Genomic DNA, 21,629 nt, shown 5'->3' with positions numbered 1-21,629 from the left:
TGGAGGAACACAACATCTGCTTTGGTCAGGTTGCTTTCGCTCATTTATTGCACATTTTAAATGATTAATAGAAATTGCAGCTGTGTGATGTTCATATTCTAAGTAACTAATCACCTGTCTGTAATCTGGCTACTACAGGCATGGTTCATTTTGTGATAGATGTTGATATGCTACTAATTCACCAAGCTGGCAGTAATTTGCTGCCTTGTTTCTTATCTGTCTAATGGCAAAAGACACAACACAACGCCCAGATTTTCCATATAAAGAAAAGTCTTTTAATAGTTAAGTCCCATTTGCAAAAAACACGTAGAAACATTGGAAGACACCGCATATGTACATGTGTTTGCTACCTTGCAGCTACCTCCTCCATGAGACAAGTATGACAGTCTTTTTTAACAATTATCAAAAAGATAGCAAGGAAAAAAGCCATATTGATTTACCTTAGTGAAAGAGAAAAGCCTTCAAAACTGTAGTTTTTAAATTATACACTTTTGCCTCTTACAATAAATACGAATTATCAAACATTTATTGAAATGAACACACACAAAGAGAAAAAGAAAAAATCAAAACAGTGACACCATGTACAGTTGTGCGTGTTGACTCAAATAACCTGTCTGGGTAGGCTGAACTTCAACTGAACTACTCCCAGTAGTGCAATTTAGAAACTACTGTACTACAGTAGCTTCACAGAACTGAGACTCTGACATTGAATCAATTTGGTGCTTTTAATTCATTTGTGCAAAATTACTGATTGTGAAGATGATGTCCGATGTTTTCTGGCTGAAAAGACAACATGAGAAGTGTATATTCATTTCAAAGGAAATGTGTCATTTCTGCAGTGAGATAGGCTGCATGGAGTTGAAATGCGGCTCTCGCCATAAACACTGTACAAACTGTACAACATTAGCTTTGACATAAAATGACATGATAATATAAATTAATATTGTTTGTACTTTCAACAGGAGTTTCATGACTTAAGATGATTAAATTATTGTGCGTATTGAAAGAAAAATCTAAATCGAACCTCATTAACAATACAATGCTGCATTTTCCTTCAATTCAAACTAACACTTCTGTCTTTTCCAAACAAACTTGAACTGATCATCTACTCATTTAACCCTGTGCAGAACGGTTCTCTAGGCCCTGCAATTTAAAGGACAGTTCTAGTGTGATTTGATTGGAGTTGTTTACATTTTTCATGTCAACTTAATGCAGTTAAATGTTAATTCTGACTTATTTTTAAATTGCTATTATCATCCTTATGCTTAATTAGGCTGTTTCTTGACCATACACTTGAGTAAACAAATACTACGTAACAGCTTTGGCTATACCAATAGTTTTACATGTTTTGGTCCATTAACTACAAATTGCATATACTAACATTACTAACATTAAGTTTTTCAGAGGGTTATGTGGTAGGAATCATTTCCAAAATGGTTCTTCGTGGTGTGCTCAAGGATGATTTCACCCAAACATTGACTACTGAAAAGCATTACATTGATAAGCTGTGCTGTTGGAAAATCCAATTCAGAGCATAAACACAAAGCAAACATGGATGTTGTGAAAATGATCATTTGAATTTGGTTGTGTTATGCATTAAAAAATGTTTTTCAGCAGCTACTCAATGTTATAAATCAGAGTGTCCTTGAATGCACAAATGAGTATTTTCCAATCAGACCCTGGTTGTAAACTTATCTTCCAATAGTTATTAACATTTTTACAGCAGTTTCAAGTCTCTGCAAGTTGATTTAACATGATGTTAAAATGCATTAATGGAACCAGTAGTTTCCATTCACACATTGCTGGAGGCGGTGATGAAAAAGGTAGTTAAAAGCGCTAAAACATGCAAAACAAGTAAGGTCCTTTAAATCTTCAATGCAGATTATTCTTTAAATTGTTATCACTGACTCTGTTTTTATAATCAGCCGTCTCACTTGAATGAACCCAGGTGGTAGGTGTAAGTCATCTGCTATGGACAAAGTTCAAGAAAAAGTCTCTCTTTTTTTTTTTTTTTTTACAGCAAAATCTTTGTTCCTCCCACAAAAGCCAGGTGTGCACAACACATACATCAAAACAAAACTGTGTTCCTAGACATTATTTGTCTCATTGTCACTAAATCCAAAAGTGCTTGGAACCAACTACAAAATTTATTCCTTAAAAACAAAATCATCAAAGTATTATTTTTGATTGTCACAACACTAATACTAGAACCTGAGCCTCGTTTGTGACCTCTTCGTCAAATTGAAGAAGTACTTTAAATGTTGACATCCTGGGAATCCTCGTTATGAAGACTGTCCTATTGTAATGCTGGTGCATGTTTATGAAAATGATAATAATACAAAGTACTATAATGCACACCGATTGTTGTGTGTTTGTGTGTGTGTGTGTGTATGGGGGGGTAGTTTATCTGCGGCACAGGTAATGCCCCAATCACTCTTACGGCATATAAATGTAAGGACTGGATTTGTGGTGCCCAGTGCTCATCACACACGGCATAACGTTCCTTGGACCAACCATCATTGACTGGCTCATGTCGTGACCACTCTCAGACCACGGTGGGGAGTCCATGGGCTCCCGCTTGATCGAATGGATCAGGCCATGACCTTTGAACTCATAGGTGCCATGCTTGTTGTAGTCCTGGTGCATATAGGCCTTGTGAGGCTCCTGTGGATAGACGTGCGAGTCCATGAGGTTGACAGATTGGTTGCTGCATAGAGAGTCTGAGTGAGAGAGTCTCTGAGGACTAAACTGACTGTTGTTGGGGTTACTGCCCAAGTCTTTGTCACACTTTAACAGACGTCCGCCGTTGTGTCCGCCGTTGTGTCCGCCGTTGTGTCCGCCATTGTGTCCGCCGTTGTGTCCGCCGTTGTGTCCGCTGTTGACTGCATAGTTCTGATAGTTGCCGTTGTTGTATGGTGGGCTGATGCCTGCTTTCCCCCGCTGACAGGGCGAGTACTGCGGATCATAATATTCGGGCTCTGATTTGAGTTGGAGGCCAGAGTTCTGGTCATATACCCCGTTACCATAGCGACGGTCCATGGCCTCTGGGTCACGGCAACCCCAGGGTCGCCCATAGGCATCACAGCCATTCTCTGAGTCCGAGTCGTGCTCCACCTTGATGGATGGCATCTCGGGCATCAGGTGGCCGTCGTAGCACTCGCCGTAGCCGTTCTCGCTCTTCACCAGGTCCACACAGTAGGCATCTGGGTCCGAGGGAATCTGGAGGCTTCCGTAGAGCTTAGAGACAAACACCTCACCATTTCTGCCGCTGTGGCAGCTGGGGGAAAGGCGGTATGGTTTCCCATATTGCCCGGCCTTGTTCAGACGGTTAGATGGGATGTAGCCGACACCCTGGCCACCTCTGAGGGGCCCTGAGCTCGGTCGCATAGGCCAGCCACTTCCCAGGCCTGGGCTGAGACCTTTATGGGGATCCATGGAGGACTTGCAGTAGTTGAGAGGCTCCTCCTGGCTGTAGTAACCATCAGGGCGGTACTTGAGGTTGTCTTTGGAGAGTGGGGTCCAGGGAGTGTGGTGACCTCGTTGGTTACTGCCAGGGATGGGGCACGAGAGGAGGAGAGGGTCTGCAACGTCACCCATTCCTCCACTCAAGGAGTGCCTGCGGAGGTGTTCTCCTCGCTCACTATGAGAGAGAGGGAGGGCATGAAAAGTGGGGTGGGGTGGGGAGGAGAATGGGATCATAGAAAAAGAAGAATGAGATCATTAGTCACGAAACAAGACAACACTCAAAGAAAGAAGAGGTGGTCTCCTAAAATATCACTGGTCCACCCAGATATCCATGGAATATCCACAAACTGAATGTTTTTTCTACTGATTGATGAATGACTCAAAGCACAAATATCTAGGTTTGGTTCACTTTAGTTCATGAGAGAATCATTCCAGAAGTGACTCATCTTTTCCAGGATTTGTCTTATTCGAAAATTGAGAACAGAGTCAACATCCAGAACGCAAAGATCAATTACGGCCAAGTTTATAGACTAATGCAGTACAATGCAGTAGATCTTCATTTATTCTAAAAACACTGTAGCACAGTAGCTAAAGGCAAATGTATTTCAGCCTTTGGTTATTTTTAGTGACTAACACTTCAATTCACGATGTCCTCATTTGGGATGATTCATTAACCATTGAAAATTTTGCACTGTGACCAATCAATGGAAAGTGCTAACACATTGAATTATGTTGATTAAGGTGGAAGCCATTAATAAGGAAAGGGCTGAAGATTATGTAGACTGTACTTTACAAACTTACAAAATATTGTGAACAATAAAAGGAATCAATTTTCACTAACTGGGTTAAATATAATCAATTGGCCTTCTGTACACCAAAAAATGTGGGATATCCCAAGTGTTTAATTAACTTTGTTAGTAATGAGAAAGCCGTCCGTGGCATCTGCATTTCAGAAAAAACTGCTGTCTGAAGAACATTTTGAAAACTGCACAACCATATTTTTCTGCAATATGACCGAACCTTTTGCTGAGGTAATCTAGTTTAGCCTGTTATTTATTCACAAATGCATTTTAACTCTAATGGCATAATGCCCTTATGAAAAAAAAGGCCATTTTAAGCAAGTCATTTTAAACTTGGTTATAGTGGCAAGTTTGATTTCAAAACATGTTTTTCACCATAACAACAGCCATCTTTCTCCACTTTGCTTCTCTCTGCTTTCTCAACTGGATCGTTACACTCTATAATGATTAGAAAAGATAATAACAGCTGAGGTTATGGAGTAGAATCAGAGCTCTGGAAGTGAGTATATTTAAACTACTGTATGTTTTATAGCTTTATCTGTGCTCAGTAAAATCACTCCTTGTTCCATATCAGCATCAAGGTGAGGCCTTTTATAATGCAAAAGCTGCACAGGTGGAGAAACTAAACAGTAATATGTATGGTAGTAATTTTGTATCTATCAACAGCATTACATACTGTATATTTAAATACACACATTTTCAAGTATTGCCTATTGCAGTTTACCTAAAGATGGACCTCATAGCTAACCTGCGGTACTTTTTCTTCCAATCAGATGCCATGTATATTGTATAAGGCAGTTTTCTCATGAAGATTTAACCTCAACTCTTAACAAACTTCATGGCTCCCAGTCTAACCAGCTTAGCTGGAGTGCACTTACAAGAAATTGGTATTTTGTTAAAGAAACTAACATCATCCATGTTGCCCTGGATGATGTTGAAAAAGGATGAATAGCAGAGAGGGTGGTAGGGCTCTGCTTACACTGACTAAAGCTCAACTCTTGGCCTCTCAGTCTTGCAAAGTTGTTAATGATGCATGAAGCTCAGAGGGCCTTATCCAAGCTGAGGCATGTATTTGCTCCTAATTGGCCACAGGTAAGGCATCCAGCGCTCAGTTGGTTCGGTGTCAGAGCCTGCTGGGTGAGAAAAGGGCTTATGTTTGTGTTGGTAACTGGGTTTCAGGGTAAACGCTTGTGTGCTCATGAAGCTGTTGCTTGGCAATAAGCAGGTATCTCTACAATAACCTCATAAATCAGTAAAAAACACATGAGGACTAATGCTGATGTAACTTTTCAGCACTCCAACAGTTTTGAATGAGTTTCTTGTACTCTTGCCTTATGGATTTTAGTCAAGGCAGTTATCACGTGGTATTTTTACACGTACTATATATCCAATAGCAAAGTAAACATGTCATCCTTTATGAGTTATGAGGGCTGACCAGTGACAACGTGCATCATAACTCCAAGCTTCAACAGATCTGGACTGATGATGCAGCGGCTGTGGCATTTCAAGGTTTGAAATTTTGACCTTTACTTCTAGCTCCCCCATCAGGCACATTGGTGTAGCTTTCCAGAGGCCATAACAAGGTGCCAAAATGCATCAAGTCTCACGTTTCGTCAAATTGACCAGTGGTGTCCGAGACGTCAAATTTGTGTTAAAAGGCATGACCTTTAATTATAGCACCCCCATTAAGACAATCAGTGGATTTACACATGAACACAGTGTGAAGATACAGTACATCATCCCTCCAGCTTTAGTTAAGTTGGAAGGATGTTGCTCATGTATGAGGTTTCACTCCTTCTTACCCATGCTCCAGTGCAGAGATAACACCTCCTCCGCCAGTCTTGTTCTTTCCCCGCATTAACATGTTCTTCATTTTCATCTCAGTAATGGAGGGCAGTAGGAGGGGTACAGCTATGCAGAATAGAGCCAGCTGGGGAGGCAGTAGAGCCCCGGAGGCTGACTTCTTTTTCTGCCCGTGGAGGAACTTCAACCGACCCTGGAACTGCATGGTCTGGGACAGAAGAGAAGATGAATTTACTGATTTGAACATCAGAGTATCCAATGGTCTTTAAAAGTCTGACCTGTGTCCTCTCCTAGATTAAAATGTATAATTAATGCTTTTTTAAACTCATATGGGCTTCATGTCCCTTGAAAATTAATATCTACCTCTTCTTTTTTGCGATGATAATCTTTAAACTGGTTTTCAGTTTGATTCCAGGAAACATTAGAATGCGATAACCTTTTACTTCTTGAAACATACTGTACTGTAGATACATTGTGTCTTCATGTAATGTTAGTAAAAATAAATATACAGTAGATACTGCACACATTAGTATTTAAACAAGACTAAAAGTCTATAGCCATGCAAGCAGCTCTCCAAAGCTGTACTCAGGCACTGATGTTGGCTAAATGCTAACATTTTCCAATTAGCGCTAAGCCCAAAGTACAGCTGAGGTTGACAGGAATGGCATTAGTTGGTGAGATATTTCAGTCTGGACCAAAGTGGTCCAAAGAGCGGATACAGTGGCTAAAAGCACTAGCAGTTATATGCAATAAAGCAATTAATCTTATTCTTTTAATAGGGAATGAAGCTCCTCTGGCTGTCTGAAAGAGGATCATACATAATATTACAATTTTTGTGTCTTTGCCGCAATTATGTTGACTGATGAGGAACGCATATTACCAACATTCACTCACTACTTGGCTACAAGTGCTTCCACCAGTACATGTCAGGAAATTGCCATCTAGAATTTCTGTTGTGCGGCCAACGTCAGTGCAACCAGAGTGGACTTGGTGACAGTGAACTCTACTGACCCTGACAAAACGGTCCAAACCCTTATTCTTGTTCCTCTGTCATCAGGCCTCTAGCTTTTCCACTGCTGTTCTCCAAACCACTCAAGTCACAGCCGTGAGGGATGAACCGGGCTCATATTATGCTGCCCTGTCCAGGCACCCAATTACCTTATAATAACTTGCAATACAACTATAAATAACTGTACACACTACGATTAAAAATGTAGTTTTACTACAGCATGAGGGGCCATATTAATTTTATAGGCCTGCGAGTGGGCAACACTTTCTCATTTTTTATTGCATATTCTGCACTTTTATGAAGTTCCTGTTCAGTTCAGCCACCACTCACCAAGAATCCAGAGGTGCTGTCCAAGAGGCATCGGACTCTGGCTATGAAACATCTGTTGAGAAAGCAGGAGAGGTCAGCAGGAATTCCCCCTGCCTCCGGTGAATGGAACAGGCTGCTCACTACAAAGTCTTCACCTGAAAAAGAGACATAGAGGAGAAGAATAATAATTCAAATTTGTATAGCAATTTGTATGACAAACCTATAAAGTGCTTCAGAGTCAGGAAAAAGGATCCAATCAGTTATTTTGTAAGTAAGTGATCTGAGGCAATAAAATGAAACATATTATGTTAGTTTTCAAAGATACTGTAATACTGGTAGGTAACCTAACTCATAGGTTGAACTGACATTCAAAGAAGCAATCTGAGAGTTTATTCTGATTTTAATGCTCACAAAAGAAACCCCTTTAATTTTCAAATTAACATTTGTCTTGTTTGAAGGTTGATGACATACTGTACTGTAGATTTGGCTCAACCCCAAAATTAAATTAAAGAAGACAATGGAAAATATGACAAAGAAGGTCACCATATGTACAGTTTGCTCAAGAGTATTGTTCCCGCCCTTCCCAGCAAACTACCCACCAGCCCCTGCAGCTATCTGGTTATCCTGGTGTGCTGACGTCCCCTGGTGCTGTGGAGGACACATGGCCCAGTGGAGCTGGCGTCTGAACTCCTGACGGTCGTCTATGTGGATGTAGTCAAACACATTCTGGTGCATCACATCAGTCTGTGGGGAAAATTGAGTACAGTTTGTTAAGTAAATGTACTGAATAATACATTTAATCAAGAAAACATTTCTAGTTTCATCACGTCATCTCCTGAAAGTCTTAAAGACACATGGGATTGCGTGTTCACAGCACCATCATTGGACTGACTCTGAGCCGGTATGTTTTGCTGCTCAGTGCCATCAGTGCAGCTGGTAGCTGCTGTTTGAAGAGGGGGGGAATTCCTGTCATTGCAGCTCAGATACACTCAGTCTGCCTCAGGATTCACAGGGAGCGTGCTAACTTCCCCCCCATCACACACACAAGTGCCATACTGTACTAACAAAGTCAATGGAAGTCACAGAAACATACATGCACACTTACGCCTGCTCATACACACATGCAGGAGCATTTACCCACTACAGTTAGAGTCCAAGGGCAGCTGCAGGGCCAGTGAGGGCAGCTGTGTTTGTCAAACATCGCGTGACACCGCTCCCGAACAGCAGTCCAGCCCAGCTTACCCTCCCCATCCATCCACACACATACACACACACAGCGAGTGAGTCGGGTTCCAGCCCACTCTCGTCATGCCTCTCTCTCTTTTCCAGCAATAGCTTTGCTTTCTGTCATTCCATGACAGATTCCTCACTAAAATGTTCAACCTTCTCCTCTTCCCTCTCTCCCTCCTCCCTGTACTCTCTCCATAATTTCCACACTGGTGGCACGCGAGGGCTTTTGATCGCCTGCCTCTGAAAACACAATCTGTTCCCACCGTCTTCGACGAGCGCTTCGTCCTGTGGTTTGGTTCCCTACCGGCAGTCAGGCAGACAGACGGATCGAGTGACTATTGTTTATGTTTCTCGTAAAAAACAGAGAGAGGAAAAGAAGAGGGAAAAAAATGGAGAATAAGTGATATTTTCGCTGACCTTCAAAGGCTAACTGCCCCAGTAACAAATGGGATCAAAGGCCAGTGGAGGTTTTCTGCTCTTCTCCAGGGCTTTCTTGTGGTGCTACTTAGCAAAGCGTTCTCTTTTCTTTTTTCTTCCCTGTGGTATATTAGGGATAAGTGTCCCTCTGACTGCAATTGTGGAGTCAGAATTACGTGACTTGTTGTCAAGGCCTTTAAGGCAAACTGTGTGACTTAAAAACAAGCAATAGCTCCTTTGCAGGAGTTGAACATGTGGGAAAGGCTGAGAGAATGTTTCGATGACAGTCTCTGAAATATAACATGATGATCTGTGAGTAGTTAGAAGGTTTTCATTGTTTTATGTACTTGCAAAGAAAGAATGTTTACTGTCAACTGCACATTTATTTTAAGGTTGCACATAAAGAGCAGTATGTCCTTAAAGTCACCTGTACAATATTTTGGCTCTTAGCTCTCACTCACTGCTGACAGCATTGTACAGAGACAACTACATAAGTTGAACTTTCAAGTTAGCCTTGTGTATAGATAAACAATGATTTTTTTGCCTATGGTGATCATCCATCACTTCATTACACGAGATGCTTTGGCTGCTTTGCATACTGGGATGTTTTGACACACATGCCTGTTGCCTGTCAGTATCTTATTTCTTTCTATTGAGATTTCAGATTTTTTTTGCATTTGTCATTTAAAATTATTGATATGCATTGATTGGTCTTAGGAATGGGTTGTTATCACTGCAGAAAAATCTCAAAATTGGCTTGGGAATGTCTTATATACCGTCATCGGCTGGCATGCAAAAAAAAGCACCTGTTGTGGTTGAATTGGTCTGAGTTTATGAATTTGAATTTTATCAAGACCTTATCTTTGTTTACATCTGACATTATACCAGACAGCATGAAATCTGACAGTTTTCTTTCAAAAAGTTCATTTGTTTCTAATTTGAATAAAAACAACAATATTTGTCTATTTTGTTGTTGTTATAAACTAAAAGGTTATTAAAGTTGTTCATGGAGCTTCAAACAAACATGCATACACATATTTTATGCACCTTACGGTTTTAATTTTCTTTGTCTGTCTCTATTGGCTCCCATGCCACCTTGAACACACACACACACACACACACACACACACACACACACACACATACACACACACACACTGTGGCAAGATCTTTCAGTCCGCTTTGGTTTTCATGTCGATTTCATGGCGCTGGGTTATTGCCCCCCGTCTGCTTGCAAGCCAAGTGAGAGCACTGTTGCAGAAGAATTTCTACCCCAAAGTGTTGGTGTGTGTGTGTGTGTAAGCAGACATGAGGGCAAAGGAGAGATTTTAACAGTGAAAAGCACTTTATTCATGGTTTTTGAAGGAGAAGGATGATTTCAGCATCGCAGGACAGGCGAGGCCGTGTTGATATCATCCATAATTAATGACCGACTGGATATAGCTGCCGGAGAGGGAGGAAGTTAAACCGTTGGTGACTTATCACTGCCCACACACACATTCAGACACCCGCAGGGTGTATCTTGGGGTGAAACAGAGGTCTTCACCTTTCTGTGGCCTCTTAGCTGTGAGTTAGTTGGTTCACTCTGCCAGCAGAGAGACTTTATGAAGAGAAAGGAATGGATGGAAGAGAACGTAAAGGACTGACTGACTGATGAAAAATGGTGAACGAGCTGAGTAATGGCAGAGATCAGATCCTTCTCTGACACTTGTTGAACAGGCTATGTGAGAGGCTTTATTTATTAGCTTGTATGTGATAAAAATATATTCATAAGTGTCTTTCACCATCAATATATTGGGATACATTTTTCTACTTTCTTGCTGAGTGTTAGGTAAGAATATGGATATCACTCTAAAGTTTTTACACTAAATAAGTACAGTAGCTGGAAACTTAGCTTAGCTCAGCAGAAAGACTGAAAACAGGGAGAAAGAGCTAGCCTTGCTATGTCCAAAGGTAACAAAATCTGCCAACCAGCACCTGTAAAGCTCAATAATTTACATTTTATATCTCTGTCTCCAATAGTTGGAAACCAGGTAGTTAATGGTCCCAGCCAAGAAATAGTATGGCACATAACCCTCCTGTAAAACCTAAGTTTTGTAAGAAAGAACCTTGAACATATTAATGACACAAGACCCCAACCACAAATTGATGAATATTATCATTCTTTCTTTCACCTCCTTTTTCAGAAAACATAATGTGGCTTGAAAGCTGCCTCTGCCTACTAGTCTGTAGGGCATTAAACACTGATGCTCTCGTAGAAAACAAAATCCTTCCCAGTACATCTGTTGATGCTACATTTATTATGTGTTACTTACAGTAATTGTACAGCTAAAGTATCACTGAAAGGTTCAACCCACCTGATGAAATCCAAGATAGTCCACAATGGTTGAGGAGGCATAGAAGACCATCCCATCGCTGCTCACCACCAAGGCGAATCCTGTCAGAGACTACACACACATACACACACACACACACACAGACACATAGAGAAATAAGTGGTGACTCAGAGGAACTCATGCAGCAAATAAACTCAAGTGCAACAAATACGTAATTGGCAAACAAACATTTTATCTGTGCCATCTTTGCAAAGCTAAATTTAGAAGCCATTAGTCATATTTTTCATGCACCCAGCAGTGACACAGTGCAACAGAGTCAAATGGTTTTATTTGCTACCCAACTGTGGTTACAGTCATTATTGTACAATTATTTTTTAAGCCAGAGACAAAACGCAGCCAGGATTTGACGCCAGCCAGACGTTTTATAGCAAAATGTTCAATTTATATCATTCTTTCCATAATTCTCAGAACAGCAAATAACAGTAAAAATGGAACAAAAGATATAATAATACAACACTGGAGGAGGAATGAAATACAGATGGTTATGGAACTGAGTGGGCCAAATAAAACTTGCTGATTTCTAAATGCAAAATATTGCTTTTGAAAGACTTTTTAAAAATCTGCTAGAATTTAGATTAACTGTATTTTTAAAGCAGTTAATTTGAAGATGATATACAGTACACGCCCAAAGAGATGTAATGACTGAGTTATGTATTTCATAAGTCTGAAACCCTGATAGCTAAGTCTGTTTGATTGGTAACATGCTTTGATTTGTGATACCAAACACATGGATTAAAAGCAGATAAACTCCAGACACAAACACAGTCTCGTTCCCACTTTCCCTCTTTACACACGCCCGTGCACACAAGGGGAAATAATGTGTTTGGCTAACACCGCTTACAGAGACAAGTGTTGATTAAAACGAAATTTTTTAAATAAATATACAGCAGTCAAATGAGGAGGGACGCACAGATGGAGAGGGAAGCAAGAGTGTGAGAGAAAAATGCAGAGGAGGGAGAAGAAAGTACAGGAAGTAGATGTGGACTCGTAGTGTGTGTGTGTGGGTGTGTGTTTTCGCACACAGCTGTGATAGTGTGACAACTGCAAGGCTACTTGATTTGCGTGACTGCTGCTGCCAGAGTCTGTCACCTTTATTTTACTGCGAGACTACGCAGGTCTTCCCTTGTGTGCGTGTATGTGTGTGTGTGTTTTACGTGGTATTTATCCCTGTGGCCTCTAAATTCACACTCATACACTCATTCACATACTCACTTTGAGTCACAGTGTGATAGAAAAATATCGAGACAATATACGCAAGACATATGAAAGTATGACGGGGCGGGGGGAGCAGAGATAGGAAGCTGACGCAGGTTCTCGGTGGTGTAGAGGCAGATGTTGTTTGACAAGTTTAACTGGCGAACGTTCATGACATCAAGGGGGAGGATGACCCCCTCCCCTGACACACACACACACACACACACACACACACACACACAGCTTTCTCCTGCAAGCACTCAAAAGTAAAAAAATGACAAGTAATACAAAGGGCCACTTTCTGATTTTGAACCTGACTCAGCGCTTACTAAGCTAGAGCTGGACAGTGAGCCTGTCACACTGAAACCAACAGCACCTTCTAGACCACTCTGGACCACTCTGAAGCTTCTGTAATTGCGATAAGGTGATGTGTGATCTATATAGATTCACTGCTGATGAAAGCATTCTACTGGTCACTTGGGGCTGCAAAACATCTGGTAACAGCATGCTAGAGCCAAATCTAATATAGTTATAAAAACAGTGGAGTTTGTCCAAAACGTCTGGTTTTAAGACCAGGAATTTAACAATCTGGGATATGTATCGAAAGAATGTGAGGTGTTGAGGCGTTGTAGCTTGTCCAATTAAAACATCTTAGTATATAATTCATTCATATAGTGTACTAAACATGTACGTTCAGTTATAGGGGATGTTTTCACCAAGCATATGAAAGCTTGTAGCATAGTAAGCTTCGTCTGAAACTCTTATAAATGACTCAGTGATGTGGGAGTTTTGAGGGAACCTGACCAAAAAATGAACATGACATATATATACTGGAATGGGATGTTGCCTATAAGGCTGTAAAAAGGCCAAAATTTACATGTTGGGTTCATTTAGGTTTATTTAGCCAGTTCACCTTCCTCTATTCCTCTTCCAAGTCATTGAAATGCCACAATAAATTTCTGCAACCCATTTTCTTCACTCATTTTTCTTCACTTTTGACATTTTTATTCTTCTGGAACAAATAGGCCTCGGACTTGTGACCCAAAAGGTTGTGTGCAGGCAAAAACAGTATATTTTGTGCGTTGATTTCTTTACAGTAATTGGCTTTCCAAAACGGAATGTCTGGCAAATATATTATTTTCATTACGGGAACATGTTGGAATAAGACATTTACATTTATTTCACAGAAATTTAAAGGAAAACAACCTACACAACTACATCAGAGAAAGAAAGAAAGACGGAAAGAGAGAAAGAAAGAAAGAAAGCAAGCAAGAAAGAAAGAAAGAAAGAGAGAAAAAAGGAAAGAAAAAAAGAAAGAAAGAAAGAAAGCCTGTATTGATACTGCTGCACTCTGCTGCATGCTGTTTTTGCATGTTTTCTCCATTCACATTTCCCTCAGTTCCTCACATACTGAAGCCTTTAGGTAATGGAAACAGGCACCTGCTGCTGGCCCGCTCCGCCACATATCTGCAACTACAACGCCCCCGGCTCCCATAACCGCCCCTGGGAGAATAAAAGCTTTGACTTTAGAGGCGCTTTGCACGCAGAGCCCAAAATAAAATATATTTTCACTGGATTTAGAGGCAAGGGAGGGGAAAAGAGGAGGTGGTGGGATGGCGGCGGTAGGGCAGCCTTTTCTCATTGTTTCGACAGAGTTTCTTCGCTTTTCCTGCTGCCTAGCTGTCAGAGTGAGATGAAAGCAGTGATGATGAGGTCATGACAAACACGGAGACCTTCTGCCACCAGGAACACACCCACATCCCTCACACACACATACTAGAACAATATAGGAATTCTCATATATATAGGGAGATGTTTTGAAGAATGTTGCAGCCGCAGTGAGGTTCAACTTCCAGTATTATTGGTTTCATTAGTCACACATAAAAAAACACACTGGATAATACACACACACACACAGACTCGCACAAGCATGTGTAAATGTACCTGTCAAACACACATATCACATACACACATACCATAAATCACACATACAAAGACATGCAATCCCACCAAACACACAGACACAAACACTCTCTCACACACACACACACACACACACACACACACACACACACACACACACACACAGAGTCATCTCCTCCCTCTCTTGGGATCCCATCACCATAACAACTAATGCACAGTTTGCTGTGAGGCCCCAGTGCGGTGCTGGTTGAGTCACGCAACGGGAGGCAGCACATCACTACGGTCAATCTAGCCTTTTATTTACCATCCCATTGAGACAACCTAACACGTTAACAGAAGTGGATCAGCCCGCCTCTGTGTGTGTGTGTGCGTGTGTGTGTGTGTGTGCTCGCAGTTGTTGGCCCGTGATCAGTGTCATAATTTGCTGTTTGACAGATAGCCATTAGGATATTGAGTTTGTAACAGTGATCTGATGCCCTGGCAATTCCCATGTAGCGTGCTGCTGTAACTGTCTGCTCTGCCTTCAAAGGAAGCATTTGCCTTTTTAGGAATTCAAACATAGCTTCACGAGGTTTTATGTAAAATCTATTCAAAATATGCAAATATGTGCGTGTGTGTGTTATTGGTCACTGCCAAGTACAACGAGATGTCCTGATATCATGTACTTGTTCTAAGTCGATAAGTGATTATATGCACTTATAATTAATCTGTAGTTACAATCTTGATTCAAGGCCCGCTCAAAAGGTCTGAGGTCAACTGACAAAAAACAGATCTTCTATTTGCCCTGATTACTGTTGACAGTCTTGGTGTGTTCTTCTCACTCTCTTCTGCTCACTTTCACACACGACCACATGTATTCAGACAGAGAGGCACTCATACAGACACACACACACACACCACACACACACTTCAACGGCTGCTCAAGCCGCCAGCGTGTGTGAGTCCCCACCTCCTTCATCAGCTCTGACACTCCCGTCTCACCCTGATGTCACGCAACACCACAACTCTGCAAAAGAGGTCGGGGCAAAGGGCGAAGGGCACACACGCATACACACACAAAAAAAAAGCCCCCCCCCCCCCCCCTCCCCAATTCTCACTCACTCAGACACAAATTGTCTCCTGAATGGCGCGTATGAAGGCTTGCGAGCGTTTCATTAACAGTGATGCGCAGGAGGCAGGAACGTACAACCGAAAAGAGTACGACTTAACAGAACTCTTTTGAAATTATATATTTAAGCCTTGATTTTAAGAACTCTAAGTGTCCAATTTCATACCGATTTCAACTGATGTAAACCATCATATCAACATCTAGTTGAAATATTTCACTAATCAGGGAGATTCACACACACAGAATCACAAACAGACAACAGCTATGTGGGTTCTTACCTCCAGGAGGAGGCTGCTTTCATTAACGCCTGTGCCCAGTGGAAGGCTCTCTTTCCTGGGTTCAGGGTTAGAGGATGCGGTGCTGATGATGTGCTTCCTGGAGATCTTGGTGTCTTGGTTCCCTATAATAAAACAAAGAAAAAGAAAAAAAGTAAACAGGCTGGCACAAGAAGATTAACTCATGTTAACACAATATACTGGTAGCAGACAGCGGGTTTGAGGATGTAAGCAAATGAGGAAAAAACACCTTGTTGGTGTCAGTCAGTGAACAGATCAAAATGAAAACATATTCAAGTTCTGGAAAGTAAAATCACATCACATCGGTCAACTTCTTGACTTAAATATATTGCGCTGAGGCTCAGCGAGAGCTGTGTCAACACAGAGAAAAAGTAAAGAATGATAACAATAATGATCATGTTTTCCAAAGTACGTTTGGCAGTTCTCCGACAACCCCTGTGATATGGCAGTGAGAGAGTTGGACCAGCTCTCACACATGTGGCGAACACATTAACTATATCAGGCAAACAGTCTCCTTTTGCACTGCACTAACTGCACTAATGCCAGGTATTAGTGTGCGGTGGGCCTGTCGAACAAGACAAAACAGTGGAGGATTTCATGACTTTACAGGATTCCTCTCACACGATATAGCCACATGCACATGCAAAGCTGACTGATATAGAGCGAGATAGTGGGCAGCGTCTAGTGCATTTAGGAAATCTGATAAGTGGCATGAAGGGAAAAATATATATTTATTCATTTTTATTAAATCTAGCAAAAAGTTTAGCCTATAAATCATACAGTCTGCTGATGAAATGAGGTAATTTGTCATATTTCTACTGAAAACCATCATGTTTAAAAGATTCCCTGAATAAAGTGTCATACAAGTAAAACTGCATTTAAAAAAAGTAATTTTAGGCATTTTCAAGAGTTTTTAATTGATTTAAACAACATTTTAAAACAAAATAGGGGATTATCTGTTGAAATTGTGTGAAAAATGTCCTTGAGCAAGCAGTGAAGGCTTTCCAGCTCCAGTGCTGCTGTTCTCTTGTTGAGCCTGACCTCTGACCTCTTTGTGGAGGGCGACAACACAAAAGAAAATCTCCCCTACTGATCTTAAAGTGGGGTCCTGTGTGGCTCCTTAAGGAAGAGCTGAAGAATACTTCATTTTGCTATATTTCAATCAGCCAGAAATGAGAAGAATAATGTCAAAAAAGAATCTGTCATCTTTACACACAGGTTGTGTTGCTTCACTCTCCTGCTCTTCTGTTCTATCTGATATTTATAAAGCAGAAATACCTTTCAAAGCTATAAAAATATCACAAATAAGTCACACTCCATCGACCGCTGCACATATGCTACATTCTCTCCCCTGTAGATAGAGTAAAAGGCCCACCTACTACCACGAGTGTTTGTACATGCAATTAGCCTATACAACTGTGGCGTGCATAACTGTCACATGTGCATTGGTGACGTGTGTGTTGCGTGTTGGAGGCATGTTTGCGTGTTTCTCTTATGGGTGTGCTGTCAGGGGGCATGTGGCTCACTCTAAGAGATCAGCCCTTCGCTCCGGTACTCATTGTAGCAGGCGCAGATTAGTCACGCAACACACACACCACAGCCTCATTATGAAAAACTATCTAAGTATATGTATCTTCCAATGCTTGGTATTGACCCCACCCCCAACGGATAACCCCATTACAGCTTCTATTCCTCCCCCTTTAACCTCTTACCATCTCCTTGTCCTGTCCTCCTGTTCGTCCCCCCCCCACCCCCCATTCATCCACCCTTCCTCTACCCTCCTCCTCCTCCTCATCTCTCCACCCTTTCTTTGTTCAACTCAGCATCGCAGGCAATCGACAACCTGATTTCGTGATGCTGGAAGAGTTTCCCTTCTCTTAATTCCTTTCTGAAGCACGCAAAGCTAATGGGTTTTTTTTTTCTTTTGATCCATACATTTTGTCTGGATTAATTTTTTTTTAAACCATTTATTCCCCCAGTTGCAACAGTGGGCTTATTCAATCTACCAGTGAAAATATAGGCCATAATGTGCGTCTCAGCCACTGAAAAACAGGTTAAACGCTGATGAGCGAACTGCACGGCAGCTTCATGAACTCATATACGCCTGTAATAATGTTAAGTATTTTGTCACCACCTCCGCTAGGTGCGAACACATACAAACAAACAGACTCAGACAGCCGCGCACACACACAAACACACACAAACACACACAAACACACACACACAAAACCATGCTCTTCAATCACCGCATTATCATCCAACCAGTGGAAACCATTGCAGGGGGAAATGAATCTAATAAGCTTCTTTATTTTCCTCCTTCAACGCCTCATGTATTTTTGTTTTCTCTCTTACGGCAGCTTTTGGAGAGGATGCGGCGTCAGGAAAGACAAACACACGGGATGATTAATTATCGGCACCGGCACTTCCTCTGCCAACAATACAGGCTTTATTCGCCACCGCTCCTGTCTTGAGGTTTGCTTTTCTTTGCCTCTATTTTCTCCTTCTCTGGTCTAAAAAGGAAAACAGAGTAGGTAATGGTGAGGCGTTTATGTGCTCTGAGTGAGGACAGCGTGTTAAGTAAAAAGTGACAAGTAGCGGGATGTAGATGCTGCCAAAGGGTGAGGCTGAAAGTCTAGCTCCTTCAGTCGGCCTGGTCTGTCTTTCCACTTCCACTGAGTACACAAAGTAATAAGACCACCCACCAAATTATTAGGCTCAATTTAAGTCACAATTGTCGCAGGAGTGGAGAGCTCATTAGGATGACTCAGAAACCTAACAGATGCATGATTGCCCCACTGTAGTCAGAGAACACCCTGGGTGAGCCTCTAATGTCAAATGTTTGATTTGTTGAAATGAAAAGATAATCTGATATTATGAAAGAGAACTTGATGGAAGGAGATTAGAAGTGAGAAAAGATCTCAAGAGGCTGGTTGTAAAGTGCCAAGACATGAACACATAAGAGAAGAGGAGTGTGTGTATGTGTGAGTGTGTGAGAGAGAGAGTTATCAGGTATTAATTTCTGCAGCCTCTAGGGGGTGAGATGAGTTTAGCCATGTAGCATACGGATGTGTGCAGCACAGTCTGGCTGTGTTTGTGTCTGCTTTCAACACCCCACTCCTCAAAAACCACTTCCTCTACACACTCCCAATAACAGCCAAAAAAAAAAAAGAAAATATGACAAGAAACCAGCCAAGAAAAAGAAGCAACTGTCCTTAAGGGAGGGGTGAAAGAGGGGGGAGAAATGTCTCTGTGGGCCCACAGTGTCACTGACATGCTGTTATTCTGGAGATAATGGAGATAAAACACAATGAGATGTCTCGCAAATAATGAAAAATGCAGGGATGAATATTTGAGTACAACTCTATACATTAGAGGAGATTCGGAAAATGGCATGGCATGACATTACATTGGGGAGTGCTGAAGAGTGTTACATGACTCTAAGTTGTGGCGCCGGCGTTCTATTCATGAGTAGAGTAGAGAGTAGCATGCATTTTGAACTGTACGGTAGATATTACTCCGGGTCCATTCTTTAGCTCATGCTCCTATCCAGAGCAATGTGCAGTGAGCAGGAGAAAAGTGTTCATACATGGCTGCTCAGAGACACAACACCAGCTGCTGCACGGTTTTAACCTAGGACCTTCCAGCCTGCATGCTACAGTGCCCCAAATCAAGTCAAACAGGTGGTTATTGCTGCAATGTTTCATTACTTAAACATCCACCAGTTTAAAGTCAAACTTAAACTTAGATATTATATAGAGACATGTGAAAATCCTCAACTCTCTGACAGTGACATTAAATTCCACAAACATGTGGGAATGACACTCAAACACATCCATGTTATCTATTTGTGTTCATGCCGTCCGCCACTCTGATCTCAGCAGCGTGGGTGCCACCTTTTGGCAGCCGATCTTCATCCGTGTGTTTGTCTTGTAAAGAAGAGCTCTGGACCTGAACATGCGAGCGCTGTGCAGCGCAGCAGTCCCTCCCCTCCCACAAGGCTTGCGTGAGTAGAGAAAACTGTGTGTGTGTGTGTGCATCTGTGTGTGTTGAGGTTGGGTTGGCTTACAGCCACCTCCTTTGCCTATTCCCGCCCCCTTCCCTCAGCGCTCTTCTTCTCTGTCTCTCTGTCTCTCTCTCTCTCCGCAGGCACAGGAAATCCACAGCGGAGAGAGCAACACCAACAGAGAGAGAGAGAGAGGGAGGGAGAGAAAGAGAGAAGCTGGCTGATCAAGGGCTGGTTGTCACGCGAGCGAGCCGTCTGTCAATCTCCCCCCCCTTCCTGCTGACAGGGTGCTGGCAGCCGGCCAAGGCCTTGCGTGCAAGCCGGCGAGCCACATTAGCCCATAAAGAATTTCATAATAGCAACAGCTGTTAAATATTGATGACTGCTGGCAAGCGCTCAATGGTGCTCCGCAAAAAGGTTAAGCCTGCACTGTAATGGAAGCTAATACTTCATTTTGCCACAGATCAAATGTCCGGATCTCGCCCTGTCCAAATCCAACCCTTACTATTTCAACTTTTTTCTTGTTTTTGCAATGTGGCTTCAAATGGAAGGATGGCAGGCAAAGAAAAAAAAAGAAGAAAGATTCACTCAAAGAAAGTTTTTGGCATTTTCATAATTTTCTGAAGACAAACAGGAGCAGAGTTTTCCATTTAATTTTGCCCCAGTTTTTGGAACTGCTTAGATATATGTATATGTATAATGATTCGACCTTCAATCATCCTGGACAGCAATATTAACACTGGATTGAGGTTTATAATCTTTCTGATATTGTTTTGGCTGGGAGTGTTTTGTTTCCACTGTGACATACGGTATAAGATTACATTAGAAGGAATAGACTGCCAGGATTAAGAGCAATTCCCTTTGTCTGTTAACAAAACAACATCCACAAAAAGTACTTTTCTTGGAGGCAGGTTAGGAATCACAAATACTCATCTTTCAGATGAGATTATAATGCGAGTGAGTGATTTTGCGGGGAGCGTGTGTGTCTGCTAGGGGAAGCCTATCACTGAAGAGAGATTGAAATTGATTCCTGAATAGAAGCTAAACAAAGGTCTTTGTTGTGCATCTAGATACCAAAGTAAGGAGGAAGTTATATTATGACAAAGCAAATAGGATCACTCAGAATGGAGGTCGAGATGTATAGTCGATTGTTTCCACTTCTCTGTTTTGGTTGGAAAGCAGACATACCAATCACCATGTTGTACAGGAGTAATATGTCTCCACACAAGAGCCCTTAGGCAAAACAGACTTGTATGTATCTTGTATCTACAGCGTGTATACTGCTACTGTATGTGGCTTCACTACACATAAAACTGGCGCCATGTGTTCTCCACATACACACACACACACACACTGAAGGACTATTATAGCAATCATAATATGAAAGTCATCTAATTGCCTCTATAAATAGACAACTTGACTTATTGTGGCGCACATGTTTTATGTGAGCATGATGTTGGTCTGCTGGGAATATTGGTTGTCTGATGAACCCGTTGAAAGAGTAACACACATGCAGAAGGGCTGTCTAAACACTCCTAAATTTGGCTTGTCAAGCCTTGGGAAAATTAACCACAACATAAGGCCAACGTGGTGCAATATTTATACAGACAATTAGAAAAGCTAACAGAATGCAAATGGATGGAGGCCCAAGGACAATGTGCTTGAGCGTGGAATGA

At 41.7% G+C, this 21,629-nt stretch overlaps 1 protein-coding gene across 5 annotated transcripts in view; it reads right to left on the bottom strand.

Moving 5' to 3' along the window:
- Nucleotides 1-278: 278 nt before the first annotated feature.
- The window catches only part of LOC121887943, a 76,776-nt gene continuing 55,425 nt past the window's right edge, over nucleotides 279-21,629 (bottom strand). For all 5 annotated transcript variants that reach the window (XM_042399117.1, XM_042399116.1, XM_042399121.1 and 2 more), the window contains 6 exons: nucleotides 15,933-16,054; nucleotides 11,391-11,480; nucleotides 7,986-8,130; nucleotides 7,408-7,541; nucleotides 6,068-6,276; nucleotides 279-3,640 (listed from right to left, as the gene is read on the bottom strand). In XM_042399117.1, the coding sequence (XP_042255051.1) occupies nucleotides 2,437-3,640; nucleotides 6,068-6,276; nucleotides 7,408-7,541; nucleotides 7,986-8,130; nucleotides 11,391-11,480; nucleotides 15,933-16,054 (1,904 nt within the window). In that variant the 3' untranslated portion in view covers nucleotides 279-2,436. The remainder of the gene's footprint in view (nucleotides 3,641-6,067; nucleotides 6,277-7,407; nucleotides 7,542-7,985; nucleotides 8,131-11,390; nucleotides 11,481-15,932; nucleotides 16,055-21,629) is intronic.

The sequence above is a fragment of the Thunnus maccoyii genome, chromosome 21 (assembly GCF_910596095.1).
Source record: "Thunnus maccoyii chromosome 21, fThuMac1.1, whole genome shotgun sequence".
NCBI classification, from domain to species: Eukaryota; Metazoa; Chordata; class Actinopteri; order Scombriformes; family Scombridae; genus Thunnus; species Thunnus maccoyii.
This window is presented reverse-complemented; position numbering and strand designations above follow the sequence as displayed.